Source organism: Myxocyprinus asiaticus, chromosome 19 (assembly GCF_019703515.2).
Source record: "Myxocyprinus asiaticus isolate MX2 ecotype Aquarium Trade chromosome 19, UBuf_Myxa_2, whole genome shotgun sequence".
Lineage (NCBI taxonomy): Eukaryota > Metazoa > Chordata > Actinopteri > Cypriniformes > Catostomidae > Myxocyprinus > Myxocyprinus asiaticus.
In genome coordinates, this window is record NC_059362.1 from 1461636 (window position 1) to 1485303 (window position 23668).

Consider the following 23668-nt stretch of genomic DNA (forward strand, 5'->3'; position numbering starts at 1 on the left):
GTGCGCGGGGTTAATGCGCACGTTTTTCTTTTTGTTTTGTTCAGGGGGAAGTTCGGGGTTTGATTGTTTCACTAATGGGGAATGTGGTCTGTACAATTTTGTTTTAGACATACAGTTTATTTTTTTTATTATATCAATATGCCAGTTGTTAATATGAGTGTACTATCTCTCTCCACATGGAATGTGAATGGGTTGGGGCACCTCATAAAAAGAAGGAAGGTTATTACTTTTCTTAAACATAAGAAATATGATATAGTGTTTCTTCAAGAAACACATCTTTCTCCGCAGGAAGCGGCACAATTTGGGAAGATATGGGGTGGGCATGTTTTCTTTAGTGTTGGCTCAAGTAAGAGCAAGGGAGTCATTATATTGGTAAATAAACATCTACAATTCAAATGTCTCAAACAGATTAAAGATAAATTGGGAAGAGTCATTATTGTTTTAGCTGAAATTCAGGGGCAAAGGTTGATTTTGGCTAATATTTACGCACCTAACGCTGATGATCAGGGCTTTTTTATAGATCTTGAATGGGTTGTTGCAAACCGCTGGCACCCCTCATGATATAATATTGGGAGGAGACTTTAATCTTTTGATGGATTCAGTCCTTGATCATAGTGAAGCAAAAGTGTGTAAGCCCCCAGAGCAACACTGATGCTTCACAGGATGTGTAAAAATCTTGGTCTTACAGATATTTGGAGACTTTTGAACCCATCTGGTAGAGACTATACATTTTTTTCATCAGTCCATAAGATTTATTCTAGAATAGATTTTTTTTTTTTTTTTTGATATCCAAGTCCCTCATTTCATCTGTTGTGGATTGCTCAATTGGAAATATCTTGCCACATACAAAGAAAAAGAAATCATATAGTTGGCGCCTTAATGTGTCCCTTTTGCAAAATCCTGAATTCCAACAAATGTTAAAGACTGAAATCAATGTTTATATGGATACCAATTGGTCCTCATTATCCACTGTGGGCGTGGCTTGGGAGGAACTTACAGCGGTTCTTAGGGGCCAGATTATACAGTATGCCTCATTCATCAAAAAATCCAAAGGACTGGAACTCGTGGAGTTGGAAGGAAATATTAAAAGTGCCGAGGCAGAGCTGAAGCGCCGTATGTCATCTGATGGCCTCAGAGAATTGACCCGATTGAAATATAGATATAATACTATTTTGTCGCGGAAAGTGGAGTTTTGGCTATTCAGGGCTAGATATATAAAGCAGAGAGAGTCTTTTTCTACCATTCCCTCAGTGAAATCTGCTGGTGGTGAAATATTTACCTCGGCCATTGATATTAATAATGCTTTTAAAGAATTCTACTTTGATCTCTATAATTCCACGTCTTTGTCTACTGATGAAGGTATTAGAAACTTTGTGGAACCATTAGATCTCCCTAAACTGACGACTGAGCAAAACAATTCTCTTGATTCTGAGATAACCTTGGAGGAGCTTGGCGAGGTTATTAAGGCCTTACCTACAGGCAAGGCTCCGGGGCCTGACGGCTTTGCTGCTGAGTTTTTCAAATCTTATGCTACAGAACTGGCTCCACTTTTGCTAGAACTTCATACTGAATCATTAAAGAATGGAAAGCTTCCACCAACCATGACACAAGCCCAGATCAGTCTGATTCTTAAAAAGGACAAAGATCCAAGCGAGTGTAAAAGTTACACACATTAAGTGCCTTAATATTTTGTATTCCAAAATTCAATTACTTACTGCAGTCTCTCCCTGTAGATGTCCCCCTCTCTTATTTCAAGCAATTTGATAGCATAGCAAAGTCCTTCATTTGGAATGGTAAACATCCCAAATTACATTTCAATAAGTTACATAGGCCGATTGACAAAGGTGGGCTAGGCCTACCCAAGATTTTATTTTATTATTATGCATTCGGTCTCAGACATTTGGCTCATTGGTCGCTTCCACCTGAGAGAGCCCCTTCCTGGTTCTGTATAGAACAGGAAGTTCTTGCCCCTATTTCACCACTGTAGAGCCTTTCTATCAAATTAATCGGAGAAGCTAAGTTACATCCCATTATCGCGCACTTGAACTCGGTATGCACAAAAGTGTCCAGACTGTTTAATCTGACATTTTTTTAAATGTTGTCGAGTATATGGCTGAACCTCAAACTATGCATCAACAAGTCCCCTTTTTGCTGGTCAGAGTGGATTGGGAGGGGGGTTACTACACTCGGTGACCTATATGAGAGTGGAGGGTTGAGATCCTTTCAAAATTTGGTTCAACTTTTTGGGATTCCTAGATCTCAGTTCTATAAGTATTTACAGCTGCACCACCTGCTCTGTACTGTTTTTGGGAGTGGTTTACACCCTCCTAAAGCGGCAGATACTCTGGGAGTGGTGATTACTGCTTTTGGAAAAGGTCATGAGGAATCGGTGTATTACTCCATACTAATTCAGAGTCTTATGCTACAGAACTGGCTCCATTTTTGTTAGAAGTCTATTCTGAATCATTAAAGAACGGGAAGCTTCCGCCAACCATGACACAAGCCCGGATCAGTCTGATTCTTAAAAAGACAAAGATCCAAGCGAGTGTAAAAGTTACCGTCCAATTTCCCTGATCCAGCTAGATGTAAAAATTTTGGCTAAAATTTTGGCTAACCGATTAAGTTATGACATCTCTTATACATATAGATCAGGTGGGGTTTATTCGGGGCCGTAGCTCTTCTGATAACATCAGGCGTCTCATCAATATCATGTGGTCAGTGGCGAATGATCAGACTCCGGTCGCTGCTATCTCACTTGATGCCTAAAAGGCGTTTGATATGGTAGAATGGGATTATCTTTTTAAGAATTTGGAAATGTATGGGTTCGGGAGTACGTTTATTGGTTGGATTAAGTTACTTTATAGACACCCTGTAGCAGCGGTACAAACAAATGGATTAATTTCAGATTATTTTACTCTGGATAGGGGCACCCATCAGGGTTGCCCTCTTTCCCCATTATTGTTCTGTCTTGCCCTGGAACCATTAGCAGCCGTGATAAGAAAGGAGGATGATTTTCCAGGGGTGACCGCGGGAGGCATGGCGCATAAGCTTCTGCTTTATGCAGATGATATTTTATTATTCGTCTCTGACCCTACTAAATCTATGCCTTGCCTCCACAGAATTATTCATTCCTTTTCCAAATTCTCAGGATACAAAGTCAACTGGTCTAAATCAGAAGCTTTGGCTTTGACAGCGTACTGTCCAGTAACGGCCTTCCAGCCAGGCACCTTCCAGTGGCCCAAACAGGGCATTAAGTATTTGGGCATTTTATTCCCAACAAATTGGTCTGATTTAGTCAGAGTTAATTTTGACCCTTTAATAAAAAGGTTTTCGAGCGATGTAGACAGGTGGGCTTCATTACATTTATCGATGATTGGGAAGGTTAATGTTATTAAAATGAACTGTATTCCAAAATTCAATTACTTACTGCAGTCTCTCCCTGTAGATGTCCCCCTCTCTTATTTCCAGCAATTTGATAGCATAGCGAAGTCTTTCATTTGGAGTGGTAAGTGCCCCAGATTACATTTCAATAAGTTACATAGGCCAATTGACAAAGGTGGGCTAGGCCTACCCAAGATTTGGTTTTATTATGCTGCATTCGGTCTCAGACATATGGCTCATTGGTCACTTCCACCTGAAAGAGCCCCTCCCTGGTTCTGCATTGAACAAGAACTTCTTTCCCCTATTTTGCCATTGCAAAGCCTTTCCATCAAACTAAATAGAGAAATTAAATCACACCTCGTTATTTCACATTTGCACTCAGTGCTTAATTCAGATATTTATCTAAATGTTGCCTCAAGCCTATGGCTAAACCCCAAACTATGCATTAATAAGTCCCCTTTTTGTTGGTCAGAGTGGATTGCGAGGGGGGTTAATTCATTCTGTGATCTTTACGAGAGCGGTGTGATGAGATTCTTTGAAAATTTGTTCAATATTTTGGGATCCCCAGATCTCAGTTTTTAGGTATCTTCAGTTATGCCACTTGCTCTGTACTATTTTTGGGAATAGCATACACCCCCCTAAAGCAGCAGATACTCTAGGAGTGGTGATTTCTACTTTCGGAAAGAGCCATGAGGCATCAGTGTATTACTCCTTATTAATTCAGAGTCTGGGGGACGGAGTCTCAACCACTCTCAAGAGATTATGGGAGAAAGATTTAAACCTGGAATTGGAGGAGGGAGAATGGGCTAGGATTTTAAAAAAACATAAAAACTGCATCGAGAGATGCAAGGGTGCGCCTTATACAATTCAAGATTTTACATCGGTTTTATTGGACCCCCTCTAAATTGTATAGGCTTGGTCTTAAAAACACACCCACCTGCTGGCGATGCCAATCAGAGGATGGAGACATGGCCCATGTTTTTTGGTGGTGCGCTGAGATTCAGGAATTTTGGTTGAAGGCACAGAGTGTTGTGTGTGATGTGTTAGGCATTCGGATTTTGTTTTGCCCCAGACTCTGTGTTTTGGGTGATGGGGCGGTCATCGACGTAGGTGACAAATACATAAACAAATGGGTCCTCACCAGTGCGATGATAGGCAGGCAGATTGTTTTAAGGGGTTGGAAGTCGGTGGGAGCACCCTCAATTCGGGAGTGGTGCAAGGAGATGGGAAGGGTGGCAGCCTTCGAAGAAGTAATGTGTAGAAGGCTGCGAGGAGATGGGAAGGGTGGTAGCCTTCGAAGAAGTAACGTGTAGAAGGCTGCGAGGAGATGGGAAGGGTGGTAGCCTTCGAAGAGGTAACGTGTAGAAGGCTGGGGATATGGGATTCTTTTATTGGGAAATGGGGTAGATATTTGATGTTTTTGGGGGGCTCTCAGAGTGGGTCTGTGGAGAGAGAGGTATAGTTTAGAGTTGTATGTTTATTATATGTATATATGTATGTGTATATATATATGTGTGTGTGTGTGTATGTATGTATGTATGTATATATTTTTTTTATTTTTTTATTATTTTATTCTCTGTATATGTGTGTCTTTATGTAAGACCACTGGGATGTTCGTTTGGGGTCGGATGGGGTTCTTGATTGGGGAGGGGATGTAGTGGGAGTTAATGTTGATTCATTGCATATATGTTTTGTTTTTCTTTGCTTTGGAAAAAAAAATCAATAAAAATGTTAAAATCACAAGAAGTGGAAAATTCGGGGATCTCTTGATACCAAGCCAAGGTCAGGTAGACCAAGAAAGATTTCAGCCACAACTGCCAGAAGAATTGTTTGGGATACAAAGAAAAACCCACAGGTAACCTCAGGAGAAATACAGGCTGCTCTGGAAAAAGACGGTGTGGTTGCTTCAATGGGCACAATATGACGATACTTGAACAAAAATTAGCTGCATGGTCAAGTTATAATGAAAAGAATACCATCCCCACTGTGAAGCATGGTGGTTGCTCACTGATGTTTTGGGGGTGTGTGAGCTCTAAAGGCACGGGGAATCTTGTGAAAATTGATGGCAAAGATGAATGCAGCATGTTATCAGAAAATACTGGCAGACAATTTGCATTCTTCAGCACAAAAGCTGCGCATGGGACACTCTTGGACTTTCCAGCACGACAATGACCCTAAGCACAAGGCCAAGTTGACCCTCCAGTGGTTACAGCAGAAAAAGGTGAAGGTTCTGGAGTGGCCATCACAGTCTCCTGACCTTAATATCATCGAGCCATTCTGGGGAGATCTCAAACTTGCGGTTCATGCAAGACGACCAAAGACTTTGCATGACCTGGAGGCATTTTGCCATGATGAATGGGCAGCTATACCACCTGCAAGAATTTGGGGCTTCATAGACAACTATTACAAAAGACTGCACACTGTCATTGATGCTAAAGGGGGCAATACACAGTATTAAGAACTAAGGGTATGCAGACTTTTGAGCAGGGGTCATTTCATTTTCTTTGTTGCCATGTTTTGTTTTATGATTGTGTCATTCTGTTATAACCTACAGTTGAATATGAATCCCATAAGAAATAAAAGAAATGTGTTTCACTCATGTTTTCTTTAAAAATGGTACATATATTACCAATTCTCCAAGGGTATGCAAACTTTTGCACACAACTGTACTTTTCATTCAATACTTAAAATTATTTATAAAAAAATATTCAACATAAATGCACTTTTTTTTTACCCAATATGTATGTGTGCTATGTATTTTTACGCTTACAGTATGAAGTTGATTGCTTAGCAATGTCTGACTCAACTGACAGTGGCATCTTTCGTGCGTTTCATGTGAGAGAAACAATTTATATGACACTGCTTGCTGTATGAGTTGCTGCTTGTGTAGAGTGTTTCAAATTAGTCACTTCTGACTGATTTTCAGCTTCAGTGCTGCCCATGTACACAGTGAGGCTGCTCACAAGGTTTTGGAAAAGAAATCGGTCTCTACTGATCAGTTTATGTATTTAACAGGTAAACATTTAATCTGTGAGGATAGAATCTGATTGAAATGGTCATAACTCTCCAGAATAATGATGATGTGTTTCATAAGGACAGTACCTGAGTTTAGTGGGCTGCCGCATGAATGGGTTTTCCTCAGGACAGCCAACAGTACCGACCGGCATGTTTTCCTCTGGGAGAAAACACTCATAACTATACTGCTTGATAAAGAGTGCTGGACTCATACATTACATTATTAAAAGCTCAATAATGATTCATGCTATCATGCAGTTGAATACCTTGCTCCTGCTCCATGTCCCATGAGTGAGGAGCGTGAGGGTGGAGGGGTGTGGACACCAGATGAGTGGACAGGGTGAAATCACGGGTGTGGTTGGGACACGGGTCCACTGAAACGTTACGAGCTCCCCATACAGTACTCTCATCTGTTATAGACTCAGCGCTGATTGGCGTGTCCTGATAAACAGATATACAACAGCGGAAACACAATGTCAATGAAGCGTCAATTAATTATTTGTGGTTATTGTTTCATTTCTTTCTGAAGGCCTGGTCAGTGGTGAATATTAAAGGGCTCATACATGCCATTTAATTTTTACCCTGATGTTTAGTTATTTTGCACAATCAATTAAAATTTTTGCTCAATTAGAATGTATTTTATTTTCTTAAAGCATGTTACTGGTCTTATTGTCAACAGAAGAAAAAAAACTAAATATTGACTTTAGTAAAAATGTGATAACTTGCTCTTCCGCTGATATGACTGACTCTTCTCTGCTGCGAGACCACTCTGCAGTTAAGCCAAAAGTAAAAAAAAAAAAGAAAAAAAAGAAGTTTTAACCCCTTCCACCACCTGTCATATAAAGACCACAAACCTGGCGTCGGTTGAAGCAGCAAACAGTGAAGGTGATGAGGTGTATTTTCTTCAGTTTCCCTCCCAAACCCATGTTTCAAACCACAAACTACCTTGTTTACGGGCCTGCTGCTTGAATTTTTACATTTCGTTGAAAGAGGAATAACAGCAAATTCACTGTTGTGTTTGATGCATTTCAGGCCTGAATGTTTTACAGAGGTGATCAATTCTGAATGAAACGTGAATCAGATGTGGAGAAATTGGCTGGAGTTCATTCATATTTTAATGCAGGCATCTGTCGAAGGTATCTTGAGATGTACAGTACGAATAAGTGTTCTTTATTTTTTGAGTATTGTGATTCAAAACATTGAAATATTGTGATCTTTCACTTGCTTGTTTCTCATCCATCTGCACTGGACATCCACAATGGCTCCAGCCTTGTCGTACACAAAGACTGCCATGTGCTGTGTGCGTTTGTGGGCTGGTTATGGATTAATGTATCATTCTTCTGTCTTACTTTAAGGGAAAGTTAGTGGAAAATAAGGATGTGCAAAACTACCAATTTTCATAATCGACTAGTCAGTTAAAGATAATATATAATTAGGCTTTATGTTCATGTGGCCCGATCAAATGCATTTCAGAGGGATATATGGACACTAAGTGCAGATAAATAGGCTAAATAACTATAACATTTTATTGCAAAAACTGTCAGGGTAAAAAAAAAAGAAAAAGAAAAAAAAAAGTAAAAAATAAGAATGGCTTTGATGCGGAGTGGCACAAAACTGCTTATGCACATCCTGAATGCAGAATGACGCGCTTCAATGTAAACAGAGAGCTTGGGAGTCTCAAGGCGATCCTCACTGAGCACTCAAAAGTGCAAAACTGCAAGATAACGTGGATACACATCTAGTTCATGACATCAAGGAATTTAAACATATTTTACTGCGACTATTTATTTAAGCATTTTCAGACAGAATCACCAGAAGACTTTAATCTCTCCAAAGCACCTCAAAAATACTGGATCATTACTCACAGCAGAGGATTTAACATCCGACAGTGATCGTCTTGTAATGTGTTGTTGATGTGGCGTTTTGATGTCTGTAACAGCAGCGGTGCATAAATTGACTAAACGCGTTTTACTGTGCTGATTATTAATCACTTTTAAACACAGCAAGCTATAAACATGCAAAAACGCTCTCCAAGAAGTTGCACCTCTCAGTTAATATGATAATTGCAGCTCCATTAAAACCACCACCACTTAAATATTAATGTTAATAGTCAACCCCACTAATGGACTAGTCAGATGTTGGACAAATAGTCGATTAGTTGAACACCATGGCACATCCCTAGTGGAAAAGCAGGCCGGTTTTGAGATAAGTTCTCAGTTTCCCCAGGAAAACGGCTCTGGCATGAGAAGCACAGTAGAAAGGGCTGTATGTACTGTATGCGAGTGTGCTGCAATGTTATCTAAAGCCTATTGGCTATTTTTCGTAAATGGGGATGAGCCGTTCAACATGTCCCATTCCCATTTCCGGCTTCAGTAGGGAATATGTCAGAATACCAGTTAGAAATGCGTTCGTCAAAGCGACTTTAAAAACTCCTACGTAAACACCCTCTTCACGTGTGAAATGAGCTGCAAGCTGCTGGTTTGCTGTCGAGTGTTTTACTTTCTATCCTTCAATAACAGCCTCCTTGCCAAGTCTTTATTACACTGTGACAGATTCATAAAACAATTCAAATGAGTCAAACTGTTAAGATCAGACTAAAATGATCAGGGATCTACTTGAAAAATAAATCACCATGACTCAATCATTTAATAATCGCGACAGACCTAGTCATGCTTCAGGTTTCTGACATCAATATTTGTTTCACAGCGAATCTTTATTTATTTTTAAATAAAAGCCCTTTTTGGACTGGGGAGGAAGTTCTAACATTTACAGTAAGTTTTCATAGTACATCGAGCTCTTTTATATGGAAAGAGGAACATTTGATTCCTCATGATAACAGTTTAATTGCTGCATGCAAGTTGATAAATGCAGTTTTGTCCTGCTGGTTTACAGTCCTTACGTTGGCTTTGGATACTGCGATTTCCATCAGCACTCGGCTCACGGCTGGTTTTGTTATGCTCAGAGCCGCATCAGAACTGCAGGACACACAGACAGAAGAGTCAGAGAGTGAGACTGAAACATTCATGTTAAAGAGTGGCTGAAGGCCTGATCTTACCCTCCATTCTCCTGCTCATTTTTGTCCTGGAAAATCTTGAATGGAGTCATGCTAGGTGGTTTAACACATGAGGGGGCACTACCTTAAAAACACAAGGCGACAGAATCAGAATGTGAACCAGAACCAGGTGCAACAAAACAAATTGCAATTTCCAAACTCAAGTGTCAAGAGTTTCAAAAGTGAAATGCAGAGCAGTGACAAAATCACAGCCAATCAGAACATGTTTGATGTTCAATATACAGCTATGTGGAGTGGGATTCTGAACCAAAGAGATTCCACAGTGTTATTCCAGCACCACCCGACAAAAACAGAATCCATGTGACTGACAGTCTGAAGTTACAGAGTAAAACCAGGGGGAAAAACAGTCCTAAAAACGGGGACAACATAGCGCACTCACTCCAATGTTTACCTTTCACGGCATAGCCACAGACGGATCTGTTACGGACATTCTCTTGATTTCACCGCACTGCAGTGGAAAAGAAACTGTAACCGCGTCAACTGGCCCGGATCGACACGGAACGGTATGGTTTTGCAATGAGAAATGTTTGGCATGACGGTGGAAAAGCGTCTTTTGATTTCCCCCCTCGACTCTATTGCCGTGTTCACAATACAATGTGACGAATAAAGTGTTTTGAGGTGCTACAGCGCCACTCACTGGAAAATGTAGCTTGTTACTAGAATAGATACACTACTGCCGAATCACAAACAAATGACTCTTTGACATTTTGACCAGTTCATTAAAAGGTCCGCTGTAAGGGAGGGCTTCTTCAAAAGTCCTAAAAGAATCATTAGAGCAGCGATGATTCCAGGACGTACTAGTGATTCTGCAGCTCTTCTCAAAGCTGTCCTCAGGCTGGATGATGCTGTTGAACATGGTCTCCTGGAGGAGGGTGGGTGCCTGAAACATGTCCATGATCACACCTACATGAATAGACACAGATCAGTCAATTAAAAATGACAGTACACACACACACACCAGTAACACAACACAAGGTCAGATATAATGAAACATTATCTACAGATCAAAATATCATACCAAAGGTTTGCAGGCAAATTATGATGAATGACTATTCGATCTCCAAAAAGTGACCTCTGGCCTAAAAGCCTTAAATGAGGTGTGTGTGTTCTTACCCAAAGCCTCTCGTGTGTTGACAGTGGGGGAAGGGAGAACACGGGACGGTGTGGTGTGAAGGAAACCTATAGATGTGTTTGGAGTAACGTGAGAGAGACTGAAACCTCCACATGATTCTGAGAGAGAGAGAGAGAGAGAGAGAGAGAGAGAGAGAGAGAGAGAGAGAGAGAGAGAGACACAGAATGAGCGAGTGCACATATAGCAGCTCTATAGGAGGGTATGTCCACGAGGAGGAATACTCACGGTCTGTGTTTCCTTCTCCATCTGCCTCACCTGGTTTAAAGACCTCACTAAGGACAGAGAAAGACACAGCTCAGAAAAACAAGTGCATCCAAGAAAACAAAGTGATTTAGGAATCATAGGTGTACTCCTAGCGCAAAGACTGTTACAAAAGGTAGGAAGCTTACCAGTGCAAACTCCGAATATCTTTTATATAATTTTGAAAAAAAAAAAAACAATTATCTAAAGCAGAATCTTATGTATCTGAAAAGGCAAACCCAGAATGCATGGTGAGGGACAAAACTCTTCACTACAATGTCCCACCAATGGCCTCAGTACAGTGCCCCGAGTCAAAAGAACCAACCCCATGGTGGCGATATGGCTGGGGCATGCTACTATTCGGTTGCTAGGGTGCTCTGGATAGTTGCTAGGGTGTGGTTAGGGCCTTGCCAGGGTGATACTATTATATACAGCTTGCTATCCGAGTCAAATGAGCCCACCCCCATGACCCTAGGGCATTTATATCTGGAGAGGAGCACGGATTATGGTCACATTTTTCACCTACCAAGCGAACATCAAACGCCAGATCGCTTATAAAAGTCATATCACACCTCTCCTCAATAAGCAGGTCGATTTTACACCTTATTCATGGCTGTACTACAAACAGTGCAGGATGAGTTAGATGCCGAAATTTGTTTGAAAGCAGAAGAATTGGGTTAGGGATTTTTATTCATTCCAAAGCGTCGTTCCTCTTACGTCACCTGTATCCACCTTTTTCCTGTACGCAGTAGTTCCACGATTCATAACGGAAGCCTATTTTCACTCGCGTCAGCTTATGTTCTTAGACAATAACGTGATGTTTAGCATATAATTTTTTTTTTAATTGTCTGGAAAAAAAGCAAGTGGCTCCATAGTGCTGATATTTTACCGAGTCACGATGACCATTTTTTGAAGTGGTCAGATGACATGAAGTGATGGCCGGAGGTTAGTCATGTTGATATCACTGCACATGTGGTTGTTCTCTGTCTGGAACGCTCACTCGTATTGGTAGTTTTTACATTGCTTTTTATGGAGACCGGAACAAGAAAACAGTCCACCGGCAATCCGAATTATAATAGAGCACCCATGCTGGTCAGGAAAACGGTGGATTGACATTAATTGCGAGTGATTCTGAACAGAGTTGCTTCTCATGTAGAGCGCTCCAAATCACTCACTTATGAGATTTCATGGCCGTTAAGATGCTGGTTTAGAAAGCAGCTGCCTATGAAGCTACTAGAGTTTTTTTTTTTAAACAGACCCAGTGAGTTGAACTTGAACAGTTGATATGATGTGTTTGATACTCACTGATCTCCTCTGCTTTCCTGGACTGAGCAGTGGTTGTTTTGCATCAGGGATGTGCTGGCATTGCCATGTGATATGGTATGCGTTCCTGCCGTGTGCTCTGACACTATGTCAGTCTGTTCCTGCATGCTCTCTCTAGAGCCACTCACACACTCAGCCAGGGAGCCGTGTACTGCGCGGCTTGTTTCTGACATGAGTCTGGAGGACGGAGCACTGTCTAATTTCACTTTGTGTCCTGTGGAGTGCTCGCTGTGGAGCTGCAGTCCTGTATGATGCGCCGACACTGACTCTGTGGTTTCAACCGTGCACATTGCTGTTCTCTGCTGCTCCTGCATGTGACTCTACAGGGAATCAAAATGTTTGTTTTCATTATCTTTTATCAAAACATAATGACTTTCTGTGCCACTGAAACAACTTTGCTGCAGATGTAAGCAGGGCTGTGTGGGCAGGGAAAAACTACCAGTAATATTTACCAATTATTTGTATATTAATATACCAATGGGTGGGCTCATTACTTTCACACCAATCAATCAAACAAACAGACCTCTGACTTCAAACACTCTTAGTTAGTTAGGACAGGTTTAAGAAGTCTGTACCTGGAGAGTGTGTGTCTCTGGGTTCCTTTGCTCCGCTTGGTGTAGAGTCACATTCTTCTCCAGATCATTCAAGAGCTGCTTCATCTTCCTCACCTCCTCTTCCTCCTCCCACACTCTGCGGTGCTCCTCCGCTGATCAAACAACAGTCATTACAGCACACATGTGACTGTGTTTCTAAAACATGTCACATTTCCATGATGCAAGGCTTATTCATTTTCGAGAGGTCTCCGGAAGAATACTAACAGCGTGCTCAAGTGCAGTCAGAGAAGATGTTCCTGCCCAAAGAAACTGAAACCCCCAATTTATGACACACATGAAACAAAGAGCTTGCAGTCCATGGTGGAAACTCCTTATCAGCTAACCTTGGAAGATAATACAGACACACTAGTAGAGAAACTTTCCCTGGTTCCAGAAGAAATGAAACCTGAAAAACATTGTGCTTAGCATATAGTAATGAAAGTAGAAATTCATCTATGAGACATAGATGAAATTATATACAGGAAAAAGAATACACCCATGAGCCAAAACATTATGACCAAATATGCTGTTAGTCCTTTGCATGCCTCCAAAACATCGCCGACGCTACAAGACCCCTGAAGATGTCCTGTGGTATCTGGCACCAAGACATTAGCAGCAGATCCTTCAAGTCCTGCCAGTTGCAAGGTGGAACCACTGTGGATCGGACTTGTTGGTCCAGCACATCCCATAGATGCTCAATAGGATTGAGATCTGGGGAATTTGGAGCCCAGGGCAACACCTTGAACTCTTTGTCACGTTCCTCCAACCATTCCCGAACAATATGTGCAGTGTGGTAGGGCGCATTATCCTGATGAAAGAGGCCACTGCCATCAGCGCCGGAACAAGTTTTGAAGTAGATGGCAGCAAACTGGGCTGGTTGTGACTTCATCACAACAACATTCCGCAGTCAATATGGCCAATTTATAAAAAAAAAAAAAAAAAAAAAAAAAAAATTTATGGCCAATTTATACCAGACCAGCTTCCAAGATTGTCAAAATCATGGTTTTTTATCAACATATACAGTCAGAATTCGGAAGTAATTAACTAAAGAGATTCAAATCTGCTTCCGCGCTGAAACAGAGAGATACTTGCTATACACTTGTCATTATATTCACAGTTCACACATACCTTTGATGAGGCAGCTGTCTAAGGATTCGGATACTTCTGGAACACTGTATTGGTTCAACTGTGTGTTCTTGTGTATCGGTCCCTCTTTTTTACGTGTCTATCAAATCGTTTGACAGTCGTTTTATCGTTTGTGTCCGCATTCAACATCGTTACACAAGCACAATATGCCCTGTGTTTTATACCATTTTTAAAGCAGCATATTTCATTTCACATTGTGTGACCTGAAGAGGTAAGGGTTAAAGTTATTTCCTCATCCCCAATAATAGGATACAAAGCAATCTTTGTTCATGATCCTACTTTGTCTAATTCTGCTGACTTTGATCTTTGATATCAATCTTGTCAATCTTACTGTGAATTAAGACAAATTTCCCTCTTGAAAGAAGAATATCATGAAACCTACGTAGGTTTTAAAACACCGTTATTTAACTTGATAAGCTTTATAACATTGTGCAAATAGAATATGGTCATTCCATGACTATCATACAAGTCATATAATGCAAGTTATAACTACTTACATAAACATCTGGACTTGTGTATAACAGAACATCTCCTTATTGTTCAACACGCATCTACAAACAACATAGAATTGCAGTGACAGCTAACCAGGACACCCTCATCTACTTTCATTCATTCATTTCTAGCTTGTTTTATTCATGTTCCAGGGCTTTTATAGATCAGTGGTTAGATGGATCGATCAGACATCTACATTTTTTCACTTTTCTTGGTGCAAAGGGCAAAATGGCATGTTTACCTATTTAAATGAATATCAGATGTACATTGAATTATAGTCCTTACCAATAATATACTTTAACGTCTGTTTTTGTTTATGCTTGAGGACTTGCTATTGGACTTGTTATCATTGCATAATTAATGAGGTACATCCGTGCAGGTTTTGGGGACTGTTTGGGGTGTTAATAATTCTTATTTAAAAGTTATTGGGGGTTATAGTTAATGTTTTAAGCTTCGTTTAATGTTAATTATGTAGTTTTATGTTATGACATGAGTTGTTTTTTTGCTACCGTGGCTGAGATTTAGCAGTCGACCGATATGGGTTTTTTCATGGCCGATGTCGATATCCAGAGAGCAGGGTGGCCGATAGGCCGATACAATGCTGATATATCACACAATTTAATATAGTAAATAACAAACATAAAATTGCTCAAAAAAATAATAAACTGTTATTTAGCACTATATTTACTCAATTTTACACAAAACTACAAAATAATATTGTATTTTAAATGGTAGACAGCGGATTTCTGTTTAGTCATCAATTTATTTGCACATGAAGAAATTGTTAATATATTAGGAGGAGGACATTTTTGCATTTACTCAAAAAAAAAATACAGAATCAAACTGTGAGGAGGAGAAGGGCGTGGCCGGGCTGTGAGGATGCACGCCCGGCACTGAGTTGCCTAATCAGCAGGAGGGAGATAAGGGAAGAGCCGTGGACACCAAAGAGAGAGAGACCCACGCAGAGTTGTGTGTGTGTGCGCATCGTCATTTTGATTTGTATAGCGTTTTTCACAACACCCATCATTTCAAAGCAGCTTTACAGGAAATCATGCATTAACAAAAAATAAATAATGCATTAACAAAAAATCGTCAGTGTTTTATGTTACTGTGTTTTCAGTTTGATGTTGTGTTGTAATTAAACATTAGTTGAATGTGGATTCGGCTCCCGCTCCCTCCTTTCCCGAACCTTGTTAAATTGATGCCGAAACCCGGGAAAGGAGGAAGGGCAAGCTGTACAGGAGAACTCGCCACTGCCCTCTGCCAAAAGGAGGAGCCGTTGGATGAGTCGTTCCTGGTTTCTGACGCAGCCTTGAAGTTGCACTCACGCGCTCGTGCAGATCCAGCGCAGGGCTCAATCTCCTGACAGTTTAAACAGCCTGGATCGCCTGCTTGGGTTGTTGTCATGATTTGTGAATCAGAGGAACTTTTGATCCTGATACTGATGTTTTTGATTCTGGCTGACAGAATACGCACTTCAGAGGAAGATGAGCGCTCGACGGGAAGAAAATGCTGGATTTTCATGAGGTTCATGAATGACATCTGTTTAAACGAGATATCTGCATATTTGCAAATGGTATGTAATACAAGTTTTATTGATATTTGCCTTTTGTCATTAGAAAAGTTACAGGGAAATGCTGAGGAGAGACTGTTAGAATGCGTGCTTTAGAGGTAAATAAATGAGCGTTCCACAGGACGCTGGATCTGCTCAAGTTTTGTGAGGTTGGTTTAATACATCCGTTTAAACGAGATACACTATATTGCCAAAAGTATTCGCTCACCCATCCAAATAATTGAATTCAGGTGTTCCAATCACTTCCATGGCCACAGGTGTATAAAATGAAGCACCTAGGCACGCAGACTGCTTCTACAAACATTTGTGAAATAATGGGCCGCTCTCAGGAGCTCAGTGAATTCCAGCGTGGTACTGTGATAGGATGCCACCTGTGCAACAAGTCCAGTCATGAAATTTCCTCGCTACTAAATATTCCACAGTTAACTGTCAGTGGTATTATTACAAAGTGGAAGCGATTGGGAATGACAGCAACTCAGCCACGAAGTGGTAGGCCACGTAAAATGACAGAGTGGGGTCAGCGGATGCTGAGGCGCATAGTGCGCAGAGGTCGCCAACTTTCTGCAGAGTCAATCGCTACAGACCTCCAAAGTTCATGTGGCCTTCAGATTAGCTCAAGAACAGTGCGTAGAGAGCTTCATGGAATGGGTTTCCATAGCCGAGCAGCCGCATCCAAGCCATACATCACCAAGTGCAATGCAAAGCATCGGATGCAGTGGTGTAAAGCACGCTGCCACTGGACTCTAGAGCAGTGGAGATGCGTTCTCTGGAGTGACGAATCACGCTTCTCCATCTGGCAATCTGATGGACGAGTCTGGGTTTGGCGGTTGCCAGGAGAACGGTACTTGTCTGACTGCATTGTGCCAACTGTGAAGTTTGGTGGAGGGGGGATTATGGTGTGGGGTTGTTTTTCAGGAGCTGGGCTTGGCCCCTTAGTTCCAGTGAAAGGAACACTGAATGCTTCAGCATACCAAGAGATTTTGGACAATTCCATGCTCCCAACTTTGTGGGAACAGTTTGGGGATGGCCCCTTCCTGTTCCAACATGACTGCGCACCAGTGCACAAAGCAAGGTCCATAAAGACATGGATGAGCGAGTTTGGTGTGGAAGAACTTGACTGGCCTGCACAGAGTCCTGACCTCAACCCGATAGAGCACCTTTGGGATGAATTAGAGCGAAGACTGCGAGCCAGGCCTTCTCGTCCAACATCAGTGTCTGACCTCACAAATGCGCTTCTGGAAGAATGGTCAAAAATTCCCATAAACACACTCCTAAACCTTGTGGAAAGCCTTCCCAGAAGAGTTGAAGCTGTTATAGCTGCAAAGGGTGGGCCGACGTCATATTAAACCCTATGGATTAAGAATGGGATGTCACTTAAGTTCATATGCGTCTAAAGGCAGATGAGCGAATACTTTTGGCAATATAGTGTATGTGCATATTTGCAGAAGGTATACAATTAGTTTTATTGATATTTGCCTTTTTATCATTAGACAAGACAGTTAAAAGTTAAAGGGAGGGAACTGTTGAGGAGAGAGAGAAAGAATGAAACAGGTGAGCACTTTAACATTATGAGCTCAAATGTGTCTGCGGCTCTGATGTACGGACTGTTTAAATGACATTGTGTTGCACACCGGTCTATTATTGAAGTAACACAATGGCATGTTACAAGAAAACAAACCATGACTGGTCGTTTACATGTCTCAGCCGCTTCACATGCAAGCAGGCAATTTTCGGCGCCCTCAAGAAAAAAATCGTCCAAAAGGGAAGGTGTATCGGCCAACGCTGATAATGAAAAAAGTCCGAATATCTGTGATATATCGGTTGACCACTAGTGAGATTAGTGTTCCTCTGAGTTAGTTGTGATACTGTTTGATGGTATGACAGCTAACACAAGCTTTTTGGTGCTCTGAAACAAGTGAATCTGAAAATGATTTTGTGATTCGTTGCGCTCACATGCTGGTGAAATACATGACTTGACCAATGTGATGTACGCTTAGAAGCATTGGATCAATACAAATTATTTGTTTAGGTAGCAAAGCTTTATGAAGCATGTTTCTTGTGCGCCCATCACTTGTTAAAGTTTGCTGAAGCCTAATCTTTTGATGGCTTGAGAGAGACATCAGGTTTATCATTATTTTCTATCAAGAATAGGAAAGCAATGACTCAAAGCAGCTAGTAGTCAGACTTTTTCAGTCAATACCCATGCTATACTCCGATAAATCAATACGCCAGAAGTGTGCATATTTCTGGCACCCCTGGCCACTGCCATCAGAAAATACCAATGCCATGAAAGGGTGTACTTGGTCTGCAATGATGTTTAGGTAGGTGGCACGTGTCTAATTGACGTCCACATGAATAGCCGGACCCAGGGTTTCCCAGCAGAACATTGCCCAAAGCATCACACTCCCTCCACCGGCTTGTCATATTCCCACAGTGCATCCTGGTGCCATCACTTCCCCAGGTAAACGCGCACATGTACATGGCCATCTACGTGATGTAAAAGAAAACGGGATTCATCAGACCGGGCGACCTTCTTCCACTACACCAAGGTCCAGTTCTGATGCTCGCGTGCCCATTGTAGGCACTTTCGACAGTGGTCATGGGCACTCTGAGCGGTCTGCAGCTACGCAGCCCCACATGTAGCAGGGTGCGATGCACTGTGTTATGACACATTCCTCCCGTAATCATCATTAACATTTTCTGTGACATACCACAGTAGACCTTCTGTCAGTTTGGACCAGACAGGATAGCCTTCATTGCCCTCACCCATCGATGTTCTTTGGGTGCCAAACACCCTGTTGCCGGTTTGTGGTTTGTCCCTCCTCGGACCACTGTCGGTAAGCAATTGCCACTGCTGACCGGGAGCACCCCACAAGCCTTGTAGTTTCAGAGATGCTCTGACCCAGTCGTCTGGCCATAACAATTTGGCCCTTGTCAAAGTAATTCAGGTCTTTCAAAACGCTGACTATGAGAACTGATTGTTCGCTTACCATCTAATCTCCCCAGACCTTTACATGTGGCCTTGTTAGGAGATGATCAACATTATTCGCTTCACCTGTGAATGGTCATAATGTTTTGGTTCATCAGTGTATTTATGAAATAGAGGTAGACTGAAATATCGGTTTCACTGATTAATCTGTGCCGACAGTTGATTTTTGGACCTATTGGTTTTCTGCAAAAATCTATGCCGATATAGTTGCAGATATTTTTTTTTTTTTATTCCTCCATGCTCCTCTGTGGAGGATTCTACAGTACGAACAACTTGGTTCTACAGTATAACAGCGGCCTCTGGAGGTGAAATAAAAACAAACACTGACTGACAATATTCATTCATATTTATCCTCAGTTCAATTCAAATATGGTTATTTTGAAAGTATTAAAGTGAGGGCATAAAAAAACATGAATATCTGAAAATGTGCCCTGTTAGTACATACATTGTGTCTATAACTTCATGTCTCGTGAACAATAATTTAAACAAAAATTCATTTGGCCAATATTTATACTTTTCTACCACCTTAGTTATCGGTAGGGCTGGGCGATATGTCTTAAATTATATCTCAATATTTTTCAGCCTATTGACAATATATATTTCAATAATTATGTATTTGCTCTAAAATGGCTCAAAAGTGGGTTTATTTTTTGTTTGTTTGTTTGTTTTATCAGAGGAACCATCATTTCATCCAAACAGCCACTGTAGCAAGTAGATTAAATATTTTAAAGACATTAAAAATCGAATAATTCATTTTTCATTAAATAAACACATTTTCATTGATATGTACTTTATATTTCATACACAATGGTGCAAAGTAGCTCAATAAAAAGCATTATTTACCTTTAAATGTTTTTATCAATACATTCTTGTGAATTAACAATGTGTCCAAAGCTACTTCACTGACTTATATTTGAAACCCCAGCTGAACATTGCATAATACTATATTTTTACTGTGGGACACATCAGGTTTATTATTATTATAATGCTGAATTATCATTATTATTCTGATTATTAGATTTGTGTTATACTAAACTTATATATTTCTGTCCTGTTTATCTTCACCTGGGGCTTTTATTTTGACACCGAAAGTGCTGAAGTATTTACTTCAACTTCACAAGGAGCTTTTATTGTGACACAGAAAAATAAATTGACATTTTTTACACTCGGGGTTTTGGAATGCGGAAGTAAAGGATTTCAGGGTAAACTTCAACAGCGGTGAATGGGAGACCACAGCAAATATTATTTTCACTTACACATTTGCTCCAAGAACAAAAGAAAAAAAATCCACTATTACATTTGAATAACAACTATATTCCAGGGTAATATAACACAAAGCATGTTATAAACTTACTCTCAATATTTAAAAAAAATTATCATATAAAAAAGTTTGCTAGATTTACGCTGCTAAATAAGGTGGAAACACGTCATCACAGTCTGTAAAAAAGGTCTATGTGTATTTGACATTTCCTAAAACGCTGTAATCTCCTTTTCTGTTTCGTGCTTGTAGATTTGTATAATAACTTGTAGCAGTTACTAATGTTTGGAATTGTGCAAATGTTTGAACCTGCATTTCTTTGATTTCACAATCAATGCACATGAACTGATCTGTATCACACACAAACCATGTTTATCTGTCTTTCAATCACAGCCATTTGTGGATAAATAATCACAAATGACCAACTTGCCATTCTGATGTTATTTTCAGTAATTGTGCAGCCCTGAAGGATCATGAAATTAGTCTACTGATGCGCTCTTTATGAAACTTAATGGCCAAATTAAAGCACATTAAAATCATTGTGATATTCACGATAATGGTCAATTTTACAACGTCAGCAAAATTATCTCGATAATATCGTTAATATTCTATATATCGCCCATCGGTATCAGCAAAATCCACAATCGGTCTTCTTATATGAATACATTATTATATGTGGATAGGATGTATGATAAAATAATTAAATATGAATCATAAAATAAAGTCTGAAAAGAAAACCGGGCAATAATAAATAAAATATAACAAATTTCATTGCTGTCTTAAACCAAGGCCAAATAACTAATGCTCACTGTTCTGCTCTCTTGGCATGAGCATTCCTCAGATAAGATAAGACACACAGGTGACTTTACAAACCGATATTTTCTACAACAGTGCTAATATAAAAGAACTGATAATCAAAAATAATGAGTATAACACAGTAACTATAGAGTAGGTAAAGTGTAAACTTCTGTTTTTGATGTTTAAAAATCCTTAAAATTACCTCACATGTACAATGCTTCATGTCTCACTACAGAGCCTCTTAAAGGAAGTACAGCGGGTGTTTTTTATTTTTTATTTTTTTAAATAGTTCCCTTGCAATAATTTTAAATATAAAATATCCAGAACCACAAAATGTACCATGGTTTTACTATAGTTACCATATTTTAACCATGATATTTGAGTTAATCATAGTAATAATACAGGAAAACCCAAAAGTGGGGTAATAAAAATCATAATTTGGGCAGTCATGATTTTGAAATTTGTCGGAAAATTAATGGTCATACAAATTGTCATAATCCACATACAAACACACCTACAGAAGTAATTAATTTCATATTTAAATTGGAATCATATAATAAAACATATGATTCCCTTTTAAGGCTTTAAAAACGTTTACAAAATATTTTCCATAGCTGGGGTAGAATGACACGAAAAATAATATTTTGAATATTACAATATTTCCAAATACTTCAATTATGTCTCTTTTTGGTCAACTTTAGTCTAAATCCATTTTACATTTACACTTGTTTCTGAAACCCAGCCAACCTGAATAAGCTGTTATATTATACTGTATTGTATAAAATTATATTTAATTATGCAATGGTAAAATGTTTGTCCTAAATTCTTCTCTCGCACATCATTTTAAGGCTCTCCAATTAAACCCACCGTTTCTCATGAAGGAAGACCTTTGCGATTCTGTGTGTATTTGTATTTTTTTAATTACATTTTTGGACAGTAAAATGTGACTGGATTTGAAGTGCACAATAATCGCGGTTAGATCAAATAATCGCGATCAGGCAATTATTTCAGAAAATAGCCCCATCTCACAATCTTTTACAGTATAATTTTCCTCACACTGTCTGTCTGTGTAACTGTCTACATCGATCTATCTATACTTCCATCTGTCTGTGATCTCAAGCAATGTAAAGTGAGTATGTCAGAGAACGGTGATCAGTTTGTATAGTGGGATAGTTCTCTCACCCAGACGTCGCTGTTCCTCCTGCTGTTTACATTTAGTGAAGTAGCGTCTGGCTCGGAGCTCTTCAAAAGACAGCTCTGATCCCTCACACTTCAGCTCATCCACACAGTACATGGACACACACTGCACAGTGTTACTGCTGCTCGTCCGGCTCGGGTTATTCTCCGATCGAGAGATTCTGACCACAGAGGAAACACTTAATAACAATGCTATTTTCACTAACTGGTGTTGCAGGACTCAGATTTTACACTGGATATCAAGTGCTGACTTAAACCTAAACTGTTTCTCATGCAAAAGTAAACCAGAAAATGTCCTTAATTCTACAACTTGGGTTCACAACCCAAAAATGGGTAGCAGGTCTTTTCTGATAGGGTCATGGACAGCTTGAACAAAAAACAATGCTAAATACAAATGGATGTTTCTTCAATTTTGGGCACTTTCAGCACTGTAGACTTCTAAAATGTAGAAAGTCTTAACAAATTTTCACACTTTCGCCATTTTTTTTCTCCTATTATTTGTTTACTAACAATGTATGAACATGCGTCAAAGGAGATTATTTTTGATCATTTTTCATTTTATATTCTAAAAGCCATACACAAAATGAGTCTAATGGAAATGACATTTTTAGCATTTTTGAAATGATGCCACAACTAAGGGACAGTTGTAATTTTTGAAAAATTGATAGTAATCATTTTCAAACAATAAATATTGAAATGGTCTGTTTATTTCACTCTTTGCTTAATCACAAATTTAAACGTAATAATTTGTATTTTTTAAATGAATTTTCATTGTTTAACATTGAAAGTCTGGGTCTGTGAAAAGACATAAACTGTCAAATCTACAGTATACATAAAAGACATTTGAAAACTGAAAAAAAAAAAAAAAATTTAAAAAAAAAAATAAAAATGATGAAGGCCTGGTAAAAACTTTCTAATAACGTTTTAATGAGACCTTCATATAACAAAAATAAAAAAGTTTAAATCTGTTTGTTTTACTTAAAAAAAATAAAAAATAAAATAAAATACATAAAAAAAAAAAAAATCAACCAAGTTGAAGAAACAACCAAATATGAAATGCAACTAATTATCTAATGGTGCACAGTTAGGATAGCAAAATAAATAGGCTCACCAACTTTTAAAAGCGAGTAAAAAAAGCTTCCCTTTTCTTATGCTGTTGCCGTTAAAGGCTGTGCATCCAATCACTACAGTATCACTGCTAATTCATTTCTTTGTACAATAGCTAATTGTAATAATAATTATAGCCATGTGTTGTTTATGTATTTAAAAATGTCACTTTGCCTATTCAGCCTATGTTATGTTAATACTTTTGCAGTCAAAATTTTTGATTTAATGACATTGTTGCTTTTGCATGATAAACAATTTTAGTACTGTGTTGGGTCACCACTCGATGGCTTGACTTGGTTGTAAAATCTGGTCCTGAAGCAAAACCAGTTGAAAACCACTGGTTTAAACCAC

At 39.5% G+C, this 23668-nt stretch overlaps 1 protein-coding gene across 2 annotated transcripts in view; it reads right to left on the reverse strand.

Annotated features, from left to right (window-relative positions):
• Nucleotides 1-23668, reverse strand: part of LOC127410272 (mitotic checkpoint serine/threonine-protein kinase BUB1-like) — a 65539-nt gene that overhangs the window by 32741 nt on the left and 9130 nt on the right. For both annotated transcript variants that reach the window (XM_051645457.1, XM_051645458.1), the window contains exons 8-17: nucleotides 22196-22371; nucleotides 12740-12870; nucleotides 12147-12484; nucleotides 10827-10873; nucleotides 10583-10699; nucleotides 10268-10372; nucleotides 9452-9533; nucleotides 9296-9371; nucleotides 6663-6837; nucleotides 6484-6556 (exon numbers count right to left, since the gene is read on the reverse strand). In XM_051645457.1, coding sequence (XP_051501417.1) covers nucleotides 6484-6556; nucleotides 6663-6837; nucleotides 9296-9371; nucleotides 9452-9533; nucleotides 10268-10372; nucleotides 10583-10699; nucleotides 10827-10873; nucleotides 12147-12484; nucleotides 12740-12870; nucleotides 22196-22371 — 1320 coding nt within the window. The remainder of the gene's footprint in view (nucleotides 1-6483; nucleotides 6557-6662; nucleotides 6838-9295; nucleotides 9372-9451; nucleotides 9534-10267; nucleotides 10373-10582; nucleotides 10700-10826; nucleotides 10874-12146; nucleotides 12485-12739; nucleotides 12871-22195; nucleotides 22372-23668) is intronic.